The sequence below is a fragment of the Littorina saxatilis genome, linkage group LG4 (genome assembly GCF_037325665.1).
Source record: "Littorina saxatilis isolate snail1 linkage group LG4, US_GU_Lsax_2.0, whole genome shotgun sequence".
Classification (NCBI taxonomy): Eukaryota; Metazoa; Mollusca; class Gastropoda; order Littorinimorpha; family Littorinidae; genus Littorina; species Littorina saxatilis.
In genome coordinates, this window is record NC_090248.1 from 4,393,527 (window position 1) to 4,412,719 (window position 19,193).

Below are 19,193 nucleotides of genomic sequence, written 5' to 3' on the forward strand. Positions count from 1 at the left end.
TGGGGTCAGGTGTTGTTGTAGGTATGAAACGAGCAATACAAAATCCTGGGGAAAAAAACACATTCGCATCTGTCCGCACATGTTTACGTATGTATGCACCAACAACAAGAAAGAGGGGAAACAAGAGACGAGAGACTCATTTTTGCTTCCTGCTATTCCTTGTTCCCGACTCGTTGCACCAACGGTAATCCACAGATCTGATGTGAGATGTCACGAACGCTGATTGTGCAAAGCACCTTGTTTAAAATAGACAATCCCATCGCTCGAAGTCTAAATCTAGGTCACACATCATACCGCTTTGGTCTCAAAGACGCGTACTGCTGGTTTCACACAACAATCTGTCGTCGGAAGCTAAAGAACTTCGCATACTCAAACCAGTTCTCTCGTTCTTCTGTGTCCTGGTACATGGTACTCATTTCTACGTATCGCTCCATGTACTAGAAGGAACATTGGTCCTAAACCAGTAACCACACTAAACATCCAATTTCACTACGAAGAGAGCAGTAGATTGTAAAAAAAAAAAGCAAAACAAAATAAAATCACTTTAGCAGTAATAAAAGCGCCGTACAAAAACTACGCATTTTTAATTTAGTTTTTACGATATTAGTATGTTACTGCTTACGTCTTACTGATCGCGTAACCTGCCAGGGTGTTAGGGGCACTGCACTGACGAGCGCTGCACCAGTTGTCTCCACCCCTGCCGGATGTGAGTAATCTTTTGGGTTGTCGCAACACTTTTCCCAGTCCACTCTGCAATGTTGTCTGTCCATTTCTTCTGTCTTACCTGTCTCCTCTTACAGCGTACCGTGCCATGGAGGATGGGCATGGTGTCGTCGCGCACGGATTTTCTGCTTCACAAAACTGACTACAGCAATATCAATAATGATCATGTCATTTAACATTAGTGTGGTTGAAGTTTTTGGTATATACTTGCTTTTTACACGAACCCATTCTCCAATCAAAAGTGACATAATGCTACAGTCCAGCTACTAAACGTCAGTAACTGTTCCCAGACTGCACGCAAGGCAATAATGGAGACCTGAGTTCCCGGTGTACACAGTGTAGCCAGGACGGGACGTGTACAGCTTGCCCTGGGAACTTCATGGCCCCCGACTGTACAGGTGATGATTTTACAGTGTAGCTCTGTGTGTGTGTGTGTGTGTGTGTGTGTGTGTGTGTGTGTGTGTGTGTTTGTATGTGTGTGTGTGTGTGTGTGTGTGTGTGTGGTTGGCTGTCAGGTTGGCTGTATGTCTATATATTATATAGCCGAAAAATCAAATTAAAACTAAACTAGGCCTGCTTGTAACTGAGTCTATTGTGTGGCGTTTGCTATAACAAGTATCTTATCTCCGGCTTCAGACTTGCAAGGTATCATGGCACATTGTAATTGACTTGTAATAATTCATGTTTTTGTTACACACTGTTTATCTGTAACTGTATGGTCGTTACTACTTTTTTGACTGTTCTGGGGCCCAATTCTTGAATGGGCTGTAACTCATATACCGGTCTGTAAAACCACTTTCGTTTCGATAAGTCCGCTAAGTGTAAGTTGTTAAACCCCGATAAGGCCTTACCAGAGTGTCACCGAGCTATCAAGTTAGAAAACCCGTACCCCTCCTCGAAAGTCGCTTCCTCTCAGGTAACTTCACCAAAACTGGCCATGCCACTCTTTTCATAAGTTATTCAAACAGTCAATTCTGAATAAATATTGTCCAAATATTGTTTGTAGGTGTATGTCCCTCATGGTCACACAATGGTGTCATTTAAGAACCAATGCATTCAGGAAAAATAGCAGATATTACTCGCGAAAGATTTGAAACGATGCTCAATCATACCGGCTTTGTTGCGAAGGCGTGCCATCGTCTTATCTAATGCATTGCAGTGTCGAGTTTGTGTAAGCTGATACCGTGGCTGAACGGTTATCGAGTTCAAATCACCGTCTGAATACTTTAGTTTTTACTCTTTGTCATATTTGTTTACTTTTGTTTATTTTCTTCATGTGCAAGCGAGTAGCTTGTAAGGAATATCCAAATAGATTTTTAACATTAATTTTAAGCAGGAATTATTTCAAACATTGATAATGAAAGATAAATCTTGGCTAATTTATCATGGTTTTGGGATCTTCAGTTATACCACGTAACAAGTTTGTTTGTCTTGCTATATTCTGTCTTTTAATGCTTGTTTGTTTGTTTGTTGACTTGTTGTGTTTGCTTGTCATTCTTAACTATTTCCCCCCTTGTTTTTATTTCATTTAGTTTGTTTGGTTGTTGCTATTGACTTTGAAACTGACACGCCGGTGTAAACGCCGGTAACGCATGCGCAGAGAAGAGCAAGCATGGGGAATCTCCCATTCTAAAAAACAAACAAACACTGGTGGCTGCCGACCTTCTACCAGACAAGCATGACTACCGGGGAAAAACAATTGTACAACCTTTACAAGAATATGAGCTGTGGGTTTTTTTTCTCGAGAAACCGCAATGTAACTTAAACTGTTGTCATGTTTCCAGGCTGCCAGCCAGGTTATCACGGAGACCAGTGCACGTCACCATGCTCATCCCTGAGTTCCCGGTGTACACAGTGTAGCCAGGACGGGACGTGTACAGCTTGCACTGGTCATTTTATGACTCCCAACTGTGCAGGTGACGAATTCACCGTTATATTGTTTTTGTTGAAAACAGTATATGTTGGACAGGTTCATGAACAGGTGGTTTCCTTAGAACGATTATGTAGCTGAAGAATAATACAACATATAATGTTGGTTGGTTGTTGGTTTTTGGGTGTTATTGGTATAATGTTAGTAATGTGAGGTAAGTCGGGTACATGAATGATGTCACCTTCTTTACAAAGTTAATTAGTCTGCACTGCGCACATCATTAGATGTTTATATTAATTGTGCAGACTGTGCCGAGGGTTACTACATACAAGGCGGAGCATGCCAGCGGTGCCGTTCTGGTTGTAAGGACAGTCAGTGTGACCCTGACACCGGGAAGTGTAATGGTGAGTGAACATATACACGCTAGCGGTCATGATACGATGCACATTGTGTTGCATTTCATACAATGTATTTCTGTATTTTATAGGATTGAACTTATATGTGACCCTCCACCACGAAATGAGTCGCATTTCACCTCGCGGGGTTTTGCGCTAGGCTTAATATAAGTCCGGAGAGTGTCTGGTAACAGTGTGAGGGTCACCTTAGTCACAGGCTTATAACTCAAACAGTTTTCGCTCTTTTCTAAAACGGTTTTCACCACTGGATAGAGCATATAATACTCTTTAGGAAAATGTTAAAATATGAAAATATGTGTAACCGAGTGCCAATTTACTTTACTCTTTCTTACCGAGCTCAAACACTCAAGCAAACGACACAAGTTATATTAACAGGTTCTTTTATTCCATACGATGAAATGGGGAATGTGTGGGATAACGGGGGTTTACTTTCAAATACAAAACTTTCAATGTATTACTATAGGACTAAACAACTCCAAAAAAACAACGCTCTCAACTCTTCACTCTAAAACTACATTCTAAATTCTCCCTCTAAAGCTACCCTTTAAAAACACACTAAATCCTTCCCCCAAACTACACTCTACTCTAAATCCTCACTCTCAACTTTAATCCAAAAAACCACAATGAGACTCTAATCTAAAACAAACGAAATCTAAAAAAAAACCACCTAAAAACAATTCTTCAAAAAAACCCAAATCTACAAAAACTCTAACAAAACCTGATCAAAATCCCTCCACTAAAACTAACTGCTCCCCTCTAACGAAATCTAGTCTACGAAAACCTAACGAAACTAAAACCCAGCTAAAAAAAACCCGTCCACTGAACCCGGCCAGCTAAAAAGAACTAACTAAAACAAATCTACGCCCCACTAAAACCCCGTCTACGAAAACCCAGCTAAAAAAGAACTAACTGAATCTAACTACACCCAAGACCTGAGTCTAACTACACCCCTCTAGAAAGAAAAGACCCCTCTAGAAAGAAAAGACCTGAATCTAACTACACCCCTCTAAAAAAGAACCCCGTCGCACGCTCCGACATCCTGCAAACCACAGAATGCACGCCGTAAGCATACCGATGGGTTAAAACCAGAACCATTTAACTGGTTTGCGGCCATTTTGAGAAATGGCCACTTGAAGTTTTTAACCCCTCAAAAAAAATAGTAAACACAAGATTACAACCTTCATATTTTAAGCAATAGATATAGAGGCAGAACTGGTCATGTACAGTTGAAATCAATTTAATTGAACTACTCTATCATATGAAAATAACGTATAATTTGTTCTGCTTCCAGAATACGCTCCTTCTTTTTTCTCAGTCCTGGAGCTAGAAAAGCCCAGCGCACCATAGCTGCTTCTGACTTCCAAACAGATCCCACTGTGGCCTGTGCTACAGCAGTCAGAAGCAGCCTCCTCACACATAGCATGTTCTGCTTCCAAGCAAAAGCTTACACTGCAACACTAGTTTAAATTGTTTTAATGTTTATTGCCGCAATAAACACACATATTTCAAGTCACACACTAAACCATCATTAAAGAATTATGTATTCGTCTAATGTATGGCCTAATGAACGCACACCTTTTACACACAATTAAATTGCAGGTATTTTCCCATGGCAAAAAAAACCACATTCTTTGTTAACATTCCAAAAATAAATTGTATTTTGGTTGTTTTCCTAAGAACTCAATAGTAAATCTTATTTTGTATCAGCTCATATTGTTTTGCATTACGCACAAAAACTACAAACCCAGCAACAACGACAAACTGACCACACACAAAACGAACAAAGCAGCACAGAAACAAGCAAGCAAACAAGAAAAGCTTCACTGATGATCAAGCTTCGCGCATTAAAACCAACCACACAAGGACAATAAAATCACGAGTTCTAGATTCTGATTTCATGATACCCTGCGTGTTCATTATCAATAAAAACAAATTGGCATTCTTACCTTGTGATGTACTTTTTTCTTCACAGAAGTGTTGTGCACAAAAGTCAAAATCAAAGTCAGACCTTAAAGCACATCCCTGTATTTTAGATCACAGTTTCAGCAGAAAACCAAACTCTAAGTCACCATCAGTTTTGTCAATAGAACTTTGATGACCACGTTTCAGTTCCACAACTGACATCTAGTGTGCTGGTAAAAAACGTTTTACACACATATGATCTCTGGCCATCTTTCAGAAGAAAAACTTCCTTGAAACTTGTCTCTTTTTTGGAGCTGGTTCTCCGTCTGTTTTCAGGTAAGTTCTTGTTCCCGTTTCTTCAATTCAGTGACAAACAAAGTCTTTCTGTCGCTCATATGAAGAGAGCGAATAAAAGGCCTGAAAAATGTCTTGCCTTTCTTCTTCTGATATTTTGCTGGAACACATCATTTTACACTTTGAACAGTCGACCTTCTGTACTGCTTTTGCCCTAGCCGTTTCACCGGTTGTCCTTGAGTAAGATTGACCGCTCAGTTTCTTTGTTTTTCTAATATTATTCTTCCAGGTCTTAGGGTTGCTGAGTCTTTTTCGACTAAACTTCTTCTTTGGAGGTGTCACATAGGATGCCTCCTTCCTCGGAGATGGCAGTTTTTTTGCTGGGGTTCCATAACAAGATGGAGGAGATGCTGTGGTAGATTCACATGAAGGAGCAGTGTCAGACATGTTAGAAGCTGAAGTGAATACACCATTAGGAAAAAAAATCAAAGTTAGTATCATCTGAGGTGATTGTAGTCACTGGGGTTGAATCAGAGTCAACATATGCTGAGGTAGAAGCACACACAAGAGAAATATTTACAGGTGTTGGGCAGCTGGATTCATGTGGAGGGGTGGAATCACAACCAGTATGTATTGGAGTTGATGCACGAACAGGAGAAAAACCACATTCACCATGTTTCTCGGTAGACTCTTCGATTGAAAAATCAACAGCACAGTCGTCATGTTTCAGAGTAGATTTTTCCACTGGAGACGCTTCACATTCATCAGGTTTCGGAGTTGGTGCAAGGACGGAAGACGCATGTCTGTCTGGTTTTAAAGTGGTTTTTCTCCTGATGCATGCATCATAGTGTTGTGGCTGATTCTTGGGAGCTGTCAATGTCAGGTAAATGGGTTCCATCCGCACATGCACTTGTGGATCAATGCTCGGTCTGATATCCACCACAGGGTGAGTCTGACGACTGGTAAATATTTTTACTGGTCTTTTGGTCACGTTTGCCAGCGCTAGAGGTAACAGATCACCTGCACGAGTGTTCCAGCAACCACTTCTTCTTAAGTCCTCAATCATTTGAAGTATGTTCATAAATCTTTCATTTTCGTCAATGGTTGGGAGATAAAAAAAAAACCGGAGTAGGGCTAGATTCTGCAACCTCATCCCATGAATCCGGAGGACAGTCTCCTGAAATGCTTGGTGCTTTTTGCTTGCCTGGACGGCCATATTCACCTCCTGCTGAACAGCATCTGCACAAGATATAAAGACTATGAATTCTTCTTTTAAACTGGCAATTACTACTACAATTATTCACTGATAAAAAAGTTAATTGCCTTCGTACCATCGCTGCTGCATTTAAACTGTAAACAGTTTTCGAGTTTTTATTCACACACAAAAATAAAACATAAATACCTGATTACACTGAATATGCTTAAAGTATCCAGGCGCGTTTTGTAAAGAAGGAAGTAAGTGAGTAAGTTAGAAAATAAGTGTTTGGGTGTGTGTGTGTGTTTTGATACTTACCAGACTTTGTACAGGGAGGCGATGTTTCTGGGGTTTCAAGAATCATTTGCTGAATCAAGTCCTCATCTGGCCAGTCATTCTCCTTCGACATTGTAAAAACCTGTGATTTAAGAAATATATTAGTCAAACTCACAAAAAAGGGTGGAAATAGCGCTGTAATAACATTCATGTAATAACATTCATTCATCCATCCATAGGTTACAAGCAGACAAAAATTGTCATTATCTGCCCTGAACATTCACTGAGGTTATTCACTTATTGATTTCATTTTTCTATCGAAAACTAAAGAGCTGAAACACTTCAACATTCATGAACACACACACACACGAAACTTGACAAATACGCTTTTACCAGCCTGTGCTTTTATTTAGGAAAACAAAACTATACACACACAAAAGCTAGGGATCAGTATGCAGATTACAGAATTTAGACAATCAGAAAGTTTCCCTTATGAATACGAATCAGAAATTAAGCTTTAATGACTTGTTCAAATGAAGCAAAAATATATGATGATACTCACTTGAATCTGTGTCCTGACTCGAGCAACAGCAAAGCAGACTGTGCAGCAGATGTACAATAGGCAGAATGCTGTTCTTTGAGTTTTCAGAAAGTGGACCAACCTTTTGTCAGTTTGTTTTCTGTGGATTAAATTTGCGTCTTTCGTTGACACGACCTTGCGACACCAAGCCTCATCAATTTGTTTCCATGAGAAAATAGAAACATTGTATCAACATGACACCTGTCATAACAAGCTATGCTGATAACGGTACATCCGGAGTCTGAAATTCGGATACTGACAGGTGTCGCTGACCTGTTTTGCTTTCCACACTCCCACACAAATGTCATTTTTTGCCGACAGCAGACTCCGCCACTGCGTGTAACACCCTTCTGTGTGCTAGGGGAAATCCCACACCACACTGAGAGGGTGAAAACCAGATACACCCACCGCTATAGTGACGTTGTCTGGTTGCGCTGAGGACAGGGAAACTGACTGTCACACAGCGATCAGAAGAGGTCAGGTTACGATGGCTGCTTCTGGCTGGCAGATAAACACTCCCCATTACTCACATGGCTCAGAAGCAGAACAGACTAAACTGAACTTATCACGTTCTGCTTCCAACCTGGATGGAGTTAGATGGTTCTGCTTCCAAGATGAGTCCGAACATTTCTTGGAGCCAGAACAAATTATGACTTATAAATACACAATAATCCAAGATTTTCAAGAATCCTTCACAGGAAGTGAGAATCATATTACCATAAGTCTAATGACTATAAAATTGCAAAACCAGTTATTTTGAGGTAATTGGTTCTGGTTTTAGCCCATCGATACGTAAACAAATCAACAATATCAAATACCACAAGCTAACTCGTTAAACAACGTACAAAACACATCATTCCTACCAAATAACATGCCTACAATACCGTTCTCTCAAACAACGGTTTTCTAAAGCATTCAATCAAACAAAAGTCTTCCCAAACATTCCAACTCACAAAACAATCTACTTGAACATTCAAATAAATCCTTTCCCCAAGCAGCATACTATTCTTCACACTGCTTACCCATTTACAGAAAGAAAATTGTATTAACCTACCAGCAAAAGAATTCTCACATCCCAAAAAGATTTCAGCCCGTGACAGACATGTCACACAACGGCATCGGAAACACGCCGCACAAAATACACGCTGTCTTCACTCCAAGACCCCAAGCAAAAAGACAGTTTTAGCGGCCACAACCTGTGCGCCGGTGTCACAAGGTACATCTTCGACTCGAGGGGTGTCGGGCAGCCCCACTTTCTTTAGTTAGTGTCTAACGTCACCTTCAACTATTCAAATTTACATCGCGGCGGAGGGAAAAAGGGAGATGGAATAAAGCCACCTGTCAATTGTTTCTTGTTCACAAAAACATTAATCACAAAATTTACTCCAGAGGCTTGTACCAAAAAAGCGATCGTTTTACCTATGCAAATTTTAGAATCGGCTCTTCCGCGTGACCAATTCAATAGAAACGAAACAGTCTCGGAAACCTTAATGGATCCCCGATAGTACATGTTTGAATCCTCGATAGCACAGAGGTACCATGAGTTCACACGGATGTACAAAAGTGCATGTGTACCGTAACTGTCGTTCCCAAGCTCACACATGCAAAGGTGACATGCTACTCATTCCGTGGTGGAGGGTCACATATTTTTAATGTGCGTCTGTCTTTATGTGTTGTATAACGGACAGGTTGGAAGAATAGGCTTTGCCTAAAACCTTTATCCTTTTGTAATAAAGTTCTGAGTCTGAGTCTAAGTCTGAGTGTCTCTCTCTCTTTCTCCCTCTCTCTCTCTCTCTCTTTCTCTCTCTCTCACTCTCTATCTCTCTCTCTATCTCTCTCTATCTCTCTCTCTCTCTCTCTCTCTCTCGCTCTCTCTCTCTCTCTCTCTCTCTCTCTCTCTCTCTCTCTCTCTCTCTCTCTCTCTCTCTCTCTCTCTCTCTCTCCCGCTCTCTGTCACAGGTCTCCTTGTCATTTCAGATTGTGTTGCTGGATGGTACGGGTCACCATGCAACATGCTATGTCGCGCTGGCTGTGCACAGTGTGACCAGGACACAGGTTACTGCAGAGCGTGTACCACCAACAGCCACCTGGTGTTACCAGGATGTACAGGTACATTTAGAAAACTAAAAAACCAAATTGCCAATAATTTGAACACTTAAAAAGTAAGCTCACAACTGAAAAGTAAAAGCAGTACAGTGTGTGTACCTTGAAATTAGGCAATATGAGAGAGAGAATTGAACTGAATTGAATTAAAATGTATTTATCGAGGGCGACAGAATGAGCAATGTATACATGCTTTTTTTGTATCCGGCCCTCGCCCATTGAGGCAAGAAGAAATAGAAGTTAAGTTAACTACAGTAAGCTACATATTACATAATTTACATAATTAACATGTCGAGCAATCAATATGGCATTTCAATATGCATTTTGATTCTTTAGCTATGCTTGACAATTTTACATCACAAATAAATATTTATTTGAAAACAAAAAAAATGTCCTTCGTACAGAAAGTACAGTGATATTTTGCCAGCCGCTTGATAATAATCTTATAAGTTTTGCAAGAGAAGCAACATGTAATGTTCCTTAAATGATGCTTCGTGGATTTGTAATTTAATTATATCAGGAATGGAGTTCCACATAAGATGATGATAATTAGTTTTAACGTCCTCTTAGAACCAATTGGCCTATCTTGGGACAGGTAGAGTTGATATGCTTTATGGGGGGACAGGACACTGGACAGACATGTAAACAGAGAACACATAATATAAGTTCAATCCTATAAAATACAGAAACAGTGGAGGGTCACATATGATCGTGTTATAGATCTGGAAGTCTGTTGTTGCGATATTTCAAAATGGGGATGGAAGTAGAGATTGTGTTGGGGTTGTTGTCATAGAGTACGCGAAATATAGTTTTTTATTTTTTTTTATTTTTTTTAAAAAAAAAAATTAAAATTTTTTTCATTGTGGGGCTTTTAATCCAAACAAATTCAAGCATCCGTCTACAACGTATCCTCATTCATCCTTCAACATTTACAGAATACTGAAATATCTCAATGCTAATTCATATCCTAACATCACATTCAAATCAATAGGTCTACCATACCTATACTTACTGATACACATTTTTGAAATGAGCAAAATATGATTAATAATTTTGTTTATGGGGGTTTGCACTTCTGGAGAGTATCCAAACAATACATCTTTTTCTGTTAATATAATATTTTCTCCCGTATTAACAAATATACATCTTCTAACATTTTCCCAAAACAATTTCATTTTACTACATTTCCAAAAGAAGTGTTCAATATAATCAATTTCATTACAAAGACTACATAAACTATTTTCTTTTAACTTCATTTTATGCAATAAAATATTTGTGGGATAAATATTATGTAAAATTTTCCATTGGAGTAACTTTAATCTTTCTTCGCTTGTACATGCACTTGCCAGGACCCAATACTTTTCGTCAATGGAAATGTTATATTTGTGGGACCAAAATTTTACAGCGCAGGGTTCACTGGCTTTGGATTGCGTTAATATCGCACGAAATTTCTTCGGGGAAGGGTTATTTAGCATGCCCTGAAAACAGGTCGCAGGATGCTCGTCACCCGCGTCTGTGTTGTCCCGCAGTGCTCGCGCGCAGAGGGCCGTGTGCAAAGCGTTGTACTCAAACAGCCTTGTGGCGCTATATCCGACAATGGCACAAATATGTTGAAATGACACAATATTTTCGTCTGTCCATACATCACGTACACAATTCACACCGGCTTCAATCCATTTATCAAAACACAATACATTCTTTCTAAAAATAATATCTGCATTATTCCACAAACATTGATCAAAAATACTTTCTTTTTGAACAGGAAATAAATATCTGTTCTCAATCCATATTTTTAAAACTTGTTGCCAAAATTTTGATTTAACTCTGGTCAGACCAATAAACTGTTTTGGTTTGGCAGTTGATTTAAAGCAGCACAGCTGGCTTCCGAGAACCTCATAATAATGTCTTGGGATCAATTGCCAATTTGCAAAATCGGTTTGTTGTAACCTGGCTGCCCAACATAACAAAAAGGATGTCTGCATATCATGCATATTTATCATGTTAATACCGCCTATTTCTATGTTACTACATACAACTGTTCGTTTCACCTTTTCAAAAGCTTTACTATTTGAGTACTTCCGTTTCCACAAAAAATTAAAAAGGATAGCATTTAATCTATCAAGCACTTTTGTCGGTGCAGAGAGTGCCTGCAAAACATATACAAACTGGGATATCAAAAAAGTTTTAATTATACACAATTTACCACTAATGCTTAAATTTCGTTTTGACCACATTCCAACAATTCTTTCAATTCTATCAAACCGTACTGACCAATTCTCTTCAATGTCAGAAGCAGCGATATCGTTTCTAAATATTATACCCAACATTTGTAACTGTTTTTCCACCTTATATTACAGTATTGCACAAGACTATTCTTCATGGATCCTAGCCACATTGCCTCTGTTTTATTTTCATTCAGATGTAAATTTGAAATACATGAAAACTGTTTTACTATTAACAGTACTTGTTGGAGATCGTGTTTATCTTTAAGGAACATTGTTACGTCGTCTGCATACATTGCCAATTTTAAAATATATTCCAAATTGGTTTTTAAATGAAATGACGGGAATTTTAATCCTTTTATATTCGGGTCACTGCGTATCTTAATGGCTAAAAGTTCAAGGCCAAGGACAAAGGCCATCGGTGAAAAATTACATCCCTGACGAATTCCGGTTAATACGTCGAATTCCTCAGAGATCCATCCCATGTAATTGATGCAACTTGTGGTGTTATTCGTTAAAATTTTTACGGAATTCAAAAAGTTATCACCGAAACCACATTTTCTAAATGCCCAATACATATAATCTTTAGAAATTGAGTCAAAAGCACGTGAAAAGTCAAGGGCAAGTAAAATGCCTGGTTCATTTTTCTGATTCATAAGATCTGTTACGTCATCAATCAATCGAATAACATCGCTTGATTTTCTCCCTTTAATAAAACCGACTTGATCTTCTGAAATAATATCAGTAATGACAGATGCGAGGCGAATTGCTAAACACTTTGCAAATATTTTGTAGTCAGTATTTGTTAGCGAAATTGGTCTCCAATTGATTAGGCTGTCCCGTGGTAAATCTTTTCCTTTGTGGAGTAAGGAAATAACTGCTCTTTTTTGTGTAGTCGACATCTCACCGACTTGAAAGGATGTTTGTAGAGAATTGATAACCATCGTCTTTAGGCTCAGCCAAAAAAACTTCACGAAAATAGCTGTAAGCCCGTCCAAACCTGGTGATGATCCGTTCCTTAATAACTGTAATGCTCTGCCAATTTCCTCAATAGTAAATTCACGGTCCATGTCAGCTTTCTGTTCTTGTGTTAACTGTGGAATATTTAATCCATCAACTTCACGTTCAGCTTTATTTTCGTCAAAATCAATATTTTTTCCAAATACATCGTGGTAAAATTGTGTTTGTTCTTTCATTATTTCTTCTTGTTATGTAATTATATTCCCGGAATCATCCCTTAATTTGTCCATTATCTTAACGCGAAATATAGTTGAAGTGGAGCGGTTTTGTAGGCTTAGGGCCTATTTGCTTTTTATTTATGTAAAATATTTTTTAGACTTTTGGATAATGCCAAAATAATGTAATAAAGAACTGGCTGAATAAGTAAATAAATACGTAACTAGAAACATAAAAATAATTATTAGCCAAATAAGAATATTAAATATAACTTGCTAAAATAATATATCAGAATGGGGAACTTAAGTTCAGGTAGGAGGGCGGTGTAGGTGATTTAGCCTTGTTTAAATAGAGCTATGTGATAGGTGTTGTAGGCGCTTTGGTTGTTGGGCGTGGGGGGGGGCGGGTGGGAGAGAGGGTTGAGGGGTGGGAAGGAGGAGAGGGGATGAAGTTTTCAAAACAGATGTCCTATTTCAGCCTTATGTATTGAGAGACACAGGGTGTATGCTGGTATGCAATGTTTATCTCCACATAAGAGAGAGAAAGAGAGAGATAGAGAGAGAGAGAGAAAGAGAGAGAGAGAGAGAGAGAGAGAGAGAGAGAGAGAGAGAGAGAGAGAGAGAGAGAGAGAGAGAGAGAGAGAGATTGGTATAAGTAGTTTCGGTGGACTGGTTTACTTCCCTTACTTTCCTGAGGAATAGGCGCATCTACCGGTAGGAAAACAACAGCTGTGTTCTCAGTCAGACATATGTATACACATGCCAGTACCTGCAAATGTGTTTCTCAAATATTGCCAACATCATCAAACAAACAAGAACTTTTTCAGAGTGTAAGGACGGGTACTACAAACAGACTGGCCCTCCCTGCATCCAGTGTCCAGGGACATGCTACAACAACACACCGTGTAACAAGACCACCGGTCACTGTCAGCATTGTCCAATCGGCAGAAAGGGGGACACGTGTAATCAAGGTATGTTGAGACTGAATTAACTCATCACTTTGTAAGATAACATCATTTTGTGTTAAAATCATATTATGTACACATATATGTTTTGGTGGGGAACTGGGAGTTTAATTATAACCATGCAAAAGTGTTGCCTCTGTCAGTAAATGTGTCCATACAGTTGACTGAATTACTATTTTCTGTGTAATGAATACAGTACGCACGGTACTATTCTGTAAGTTGTTCATATTCCACCCTAATCCTTATCTTCAACCAGCATTACAGTTAACTTCCGGTTCTTTATTGTTGTCAATAATAATCAAACGATGTTTTTCAGCATGTGACGGTGGTCAGTACGGTCCGTCCCGCTGCTCTCTGTCCTGTGGTCAGTGTCAGAACGGAGCACAGTGCGACGTCGAAACTGGACAGTGTCCTCTGTGTGAGCCGGGATTCTACCCCCCTCTTTGTACTAAAGGTAATATGTGTTCTTAAAACAAACTAAGCACATGAAAAAACAATGAATGTCGTTGTACCCCTCTAAAGAACACACTTATGCCGTGTCTCGCTGCTCACGTCGTTAACTCTCTGTGTGCACAACATATTGTAAACAATTGTTTAGCACCTTAGCTCCCATTTGTCTGGAAGTTTTGAATGTGTAAAGTATTATTTTGTTTTTACGTGAAAAGGGTATGGCGTGATACTGCATAATCGATGCCTCTCTGTTTGGCTATAGCTCCATTGCACCGTGTTACAGACACTATACTAATTGGGATGCTTTTGTATGAAGACACTGAGCTGGTTGTCCAATGCTTATATATTGCTCTTCTCTCTATGACATTCGTATCGTTGTAATTTGAAGCTTAGGAGGAAATGTCAATTTGTGACGAAATCGTGTACGACCCTCTTGAACGTGATCATCTTTTCTTCTTTTGATTTACATCTTAATATTTGCATATATGCAGAATGTGTCAACAAGACGTACGGTGTTAACTGCAGTGAGAGTTGTGGTCAGTGTAAAGGGGGACAACCGTGCAACACAACGACAGGCAGCTGTACCACAGGCTGTCAACCTGGATACACCGGACAGCTGTGTGATACAAGTAAGTATTGTGCAACAATCATCTACCTTGCTGTAAGAGCTTAAACATCTGAAACAGACAACTGTTCAAGAAGAAGTAACTGTATTGCAGGTTTAGGGATTTAATTATAGACAATGAACGATTCACCGACACTTTGACCTATCGGTCTTCGAAGGGGATGAACAAGATACGGACAAATGAGCATGGTAGATAATCGCTTATATCTGAATCTCGCAGATACTAGTGAGGGCACAGGTTTTGAGAATACACTAAGCTCATGGTCGCTTTTCTTTCGGAAAATAATGTTTATCCATTATAAGATCGAATTACCTTTGTATATAATGTTTATTTTGTTATTTTAAGAGCTACTTCAAACTATCTAGTGAGAGTATCCGATACATTTGAACAGTATTTTAGTCCGTGTTGGCATTAATCGTACTGTTGCGGGGCTGTACGGTGAAGAAAGTAACTCAGTTTACAATATCTGTCAGGTCAATACTACATAGTATCTAAACAAAACCATGCATACATAACCTAACACAATGTTTCAGCATGTGAGGCCGGACTGTACGGAGCAGAGTGTAACCAGACGTGTGGTCACTGTCAGGTCAACACCACATGTCATCATCAACACGGCCAGTGTCCGGTCGGATGTGCACCAGGATTCACAGGAAAGCGGTGTGGTATGTGTGACATTATGTCGGTATAGGTTACAACACGAGTGGTTTTTTTATATGGCTTGTATTTCAGTCAAGACCCAGCGGATGAATATCATCGGGAGACACGAGCCTCTGGCGAGTGGCTCTCGATTGATATTCCCGCTGGGTCTTGACTGAAATACAAGCCATATAAAAAACCACGAGTGTTGTAATCTGTATATCCCATTCTACTATACTATCAAACACAAAGTGTAGACTACTAGCGGCACTGTTGCGATCTGTGCAGGGTAAAACTGTTGCCAGCGAGACTTAGCCCTTTTGCAACCTTAAACTAAGTGACCGTCGCTGAAAAAATAAAACGAATGAGTGCATCGATAAGTACGCGGTAACACTACTTTCAGACCATTTAAAAGCTTTAAGTAAAGGTTCATAAGTTGCAAGAAAGTAATGAAGTCGAATAGAAATTAATTTAGTTGAAGCGCACAATTCTTTTGTTTTGCGTTTCAGGTCGGCAGAACGGGCGAAACGGGTTTGGGACCCATTTGGCTTACTCGATTCAGAATCGATTCCACGTTGTTTTTCTCGAACGTGTGTAATTAGGCTTATTGACAGAGAAGCAAATTTTAGGGAACAAATATGTAGGTTTAGATTTAACCATTTGCTCCCTATTTGAAATGTATCTACGTGAAAACTGTTTTGCGAGTGTGTTTGCATGGATGAACTTAAACTGGTATGGGTGTGAGGAAAACGCGACCGACACGTCTGTCACCGCCGATTGATTGCATTTTGAAGGAATATGACTGGATTACGGAAAAATATGTGGACTTACTGCAGAGCCAGGCAAAAGAGTAGACTTGCTCGCAAAACACGTGAAACAGCCGATGTTTGATAGCTGAAGGCGCACACCAAAACACACTACCGACAGATTCTCAAAAGTCGTCTGCTAACGATGCAAGGGGAGGGTACTCGTGTTTTTGTTTTGGTTCGCTAGCATCTGGTTATCTTGTAAGTTGAATGTTCGTTTTTTTCGACCTGCATTGCTTTCATAATGAAAGAAACGTTTGTTTATTGCATCCCATACATCAGATCAGTTCTGAGATTCATTTTTGCGTGCAACTGATATGGTTTTCTGAGCCGTGCAATACGATTTTAGAACTTCATACAAATGTGTCACATTGTTCGGCGCGAGGTCAAAGGTCGGGAGGAAAGTAGTCCTTTGCCCAAATCGGAATCTGCACTATCATATATTTTTTGGAGTCCATGATGTATTTATTGAGCTATAAAAATACAACATATATACCCATACTGAAGTAACAGAGACAAAGAAGGGAGGTCGTGGGATAATATCCCATGACCTCCCTTCTTTGTCTCTGTTACTTCAGTATGGGTATATATGTTATATTTTTATAGCTCAATAAATACATCATGGACTCCAAAAAATATATGATAGTGCAGATTCCGATTTGGGCAAAGGACTACTTTCCTCCCGACCTTTGACCTCGCTCGCGCCGAACAATGTGACACATTTGTATGAAGTTCTAAAATCGTATTGCACGGCTCAGAAAACCATATCAGTTGCACGCAAAAATGAATCTCAGAACTGATCTGATGTATGAGATGCAATAAGCAAAAGTTTCTTTCATAATGAATGCAATGCAGGTCGAAAAAAACGAACATTCAACTTACAAGATAACCAGATGCTAGCGAACCAAAACAAAAACACGAGTACCCTCCCCTTGCATCGTTAGCAGACGACTTTTGAGAATCTGTCGGTAGTGTGTTTTGCCGGTGTGCGCCTTCAGCTATCAAACATCGGCTGTTTCACATGTTTTGCGAGCAAGTCTACTCTTTTGCCTGGCTCTGCAGTAAGTCCACATATTTTTCCGTAATCCAGTCATATTCCTTCAAAATACAATCAATCGGCGGTGACAGACGTGTCGGTCGCGTTTTCCTCTCACCCATACCAGTTTAAGTTCATCCATGCAAACACACTCGCAAAACAGTTAATCACGTAGATACATTTCAAATAGGGAGCAAATGGTTAAATCTAAACCTACATATTTGTTCCCTAAGATTTGCTTCTCTGTCAATAAGCCTAATTATACACGTTCGAGAAAAACAACGTGGAATCAATTCTGAATCGAGTAAGCCAAATGGGTCCCAAACCCGTTTCGCCCGTTCTGCCGACCTGAAACGCAAAACAAAAGAATTGTGCGCTTCAACTAAATTAATTTCTATTCGACTTCATTACTTTCTTGCAACTTATGAACCTTTACTTAAAGCTTTTAAATGGTCTGAAAGTAGTGTTACCGCGTACTTATCGATGCACTCATTCGTTTTATTTTTTCAGCGACGGTCACTTAGTTTAAGGTTGCAAAAGGGCTAAGTCTCGCTGGCAACAGTTTTACCCTGCACAGATCGCAACAGTGCCGCTAGTAGTCTACACTTTGTGTTTGATGGTAGAATGGGATATACAGATTACAACACTCGTGGTTTTTTATATGGCTTGTATTTCAGTCAAGACCCAGCGGGAATATCAATCGAGAGCCACTCGCCAGAGGCTCGTGTCTCCCGATGATATTCATCCGCTGGGTCTTGACTGAAATACAAGCCATATAAAAAACCACTCGTGTTGTAACCTATACTTATACCACAAGTACGTGGATGCATCTTGATCGGAAGAAGCTATGTACTATTGTTCAAGGTCAGTAACTACTTTGAATAAATAAGTGTGACATAGGCCGCAATCAAGGAATTGTATTTCGAATCAAAATCACATCCTCAAGGGTTTTACATAAAACAAAAGCGTCCATTGGGCACTGACTTTTTTTAACAGAGATGGAATGTGTGTGTATGTGTGGGTGTGTGTGTGTGTGTGTATGTGTGTGTGTGTGTGTGTGTTTGTGTATGTGTGTGTGTGTGGGTGTGTGTGTGTGTGTGTGTGTGTGTTCGTCTGGTTGTGTGTGCGTCTGTTTGTGTGTGTTTGTGTTATGTTATGTTATGTTATGTTATGACATGGTATACTATGCTTTGTAATGGTATGTTATGTTGTATTATGTAATGTTTACATTGTATGTTATATGCCATGTTTGTTTGTTTTGTTTTATTTGTTTTTTATGCACACTAATTTATCCTTATTCCAGCCAGTGTCGTTCAGAAATATACGCCCCACAAGTGTATTTTGCTCTAATATAACGTGTGTGTTTTGTTTGCACTAGATGCAGAGACAAACAATTCATTTATTGCACCACTTGTGGTTGGTGTGATTGTTGGTGTGTTGTTCATCGGTGCCGTTGCTACTGCTGTTTACCTCATCAGGTGATGTGGTCAGAACTAAACATCAAGTGTACGGTTTAATATGTATGTGTGTATGTGTGTGTGTGTGTATGTGTGTGTGTGTGTGTGTTTGTGTGTTTGTGCGCGCGCGCGTGTGTGTGTGTGTGTGTGTGTTTGTGTGTGTGTGTGTGAGTGTGTGTGTGTGTGTGTGTGTGTGTGTGTGTGTGTGTGTGTGTGTGTGTGTGTGTGTGTGTGTGTGTGTGTGTGTGTGAGTGTGTGTGTGTGTGTGTGTGTGTGTGTGTGTGTGTGTGTGTGTGTGTGTGTGTGTGTGTGTGTGTGTGTGTCCCCTGGTACGTTCGAAAACTTCGTACGCCTACATAGATAATTATTCAACTTGTATTTACATTTCCTTTGCATTGTTTTGTATTATAAACATTATATGTATTTTCATTGTTCATTTACTTATTGTGCTAATCTCA

General features: G+C 39.6%; 2 protein-coding genes across 2 annotated transcripts in view; both read left to right on the forward strand.

The window, feature by feature from the left end:
• The window catches only part of LOC138965703 (receptor-type tyrosine-protein phosphatase epsilon-like), a 70,000-nt gene that overhangs the window by 27,914 nt on the left and 22,893 nt on the right, over window positions 1-19,193 (forward strand). The window lies entirely within an intron of this gene.
• On the forward strand, window positions 9,269-15,488 carry LOC138963629 (multiple epidermal growth factor-like domains protein 10). Its single transcript, XM_070335476.1, has 5 exons — window positions 9,269-9,365; window positions 13,584-13,727; window positions 14,038-14,175; window positions 14,663-14,800; window positions 15,331-15,488. Exons 1-5 carry the CDS (start codon window positions 9,269-9,271, stop codon window positions 15,486-15,488), a joined length of 675 nt encoding a protein of 224 aa, XP_070191577.1.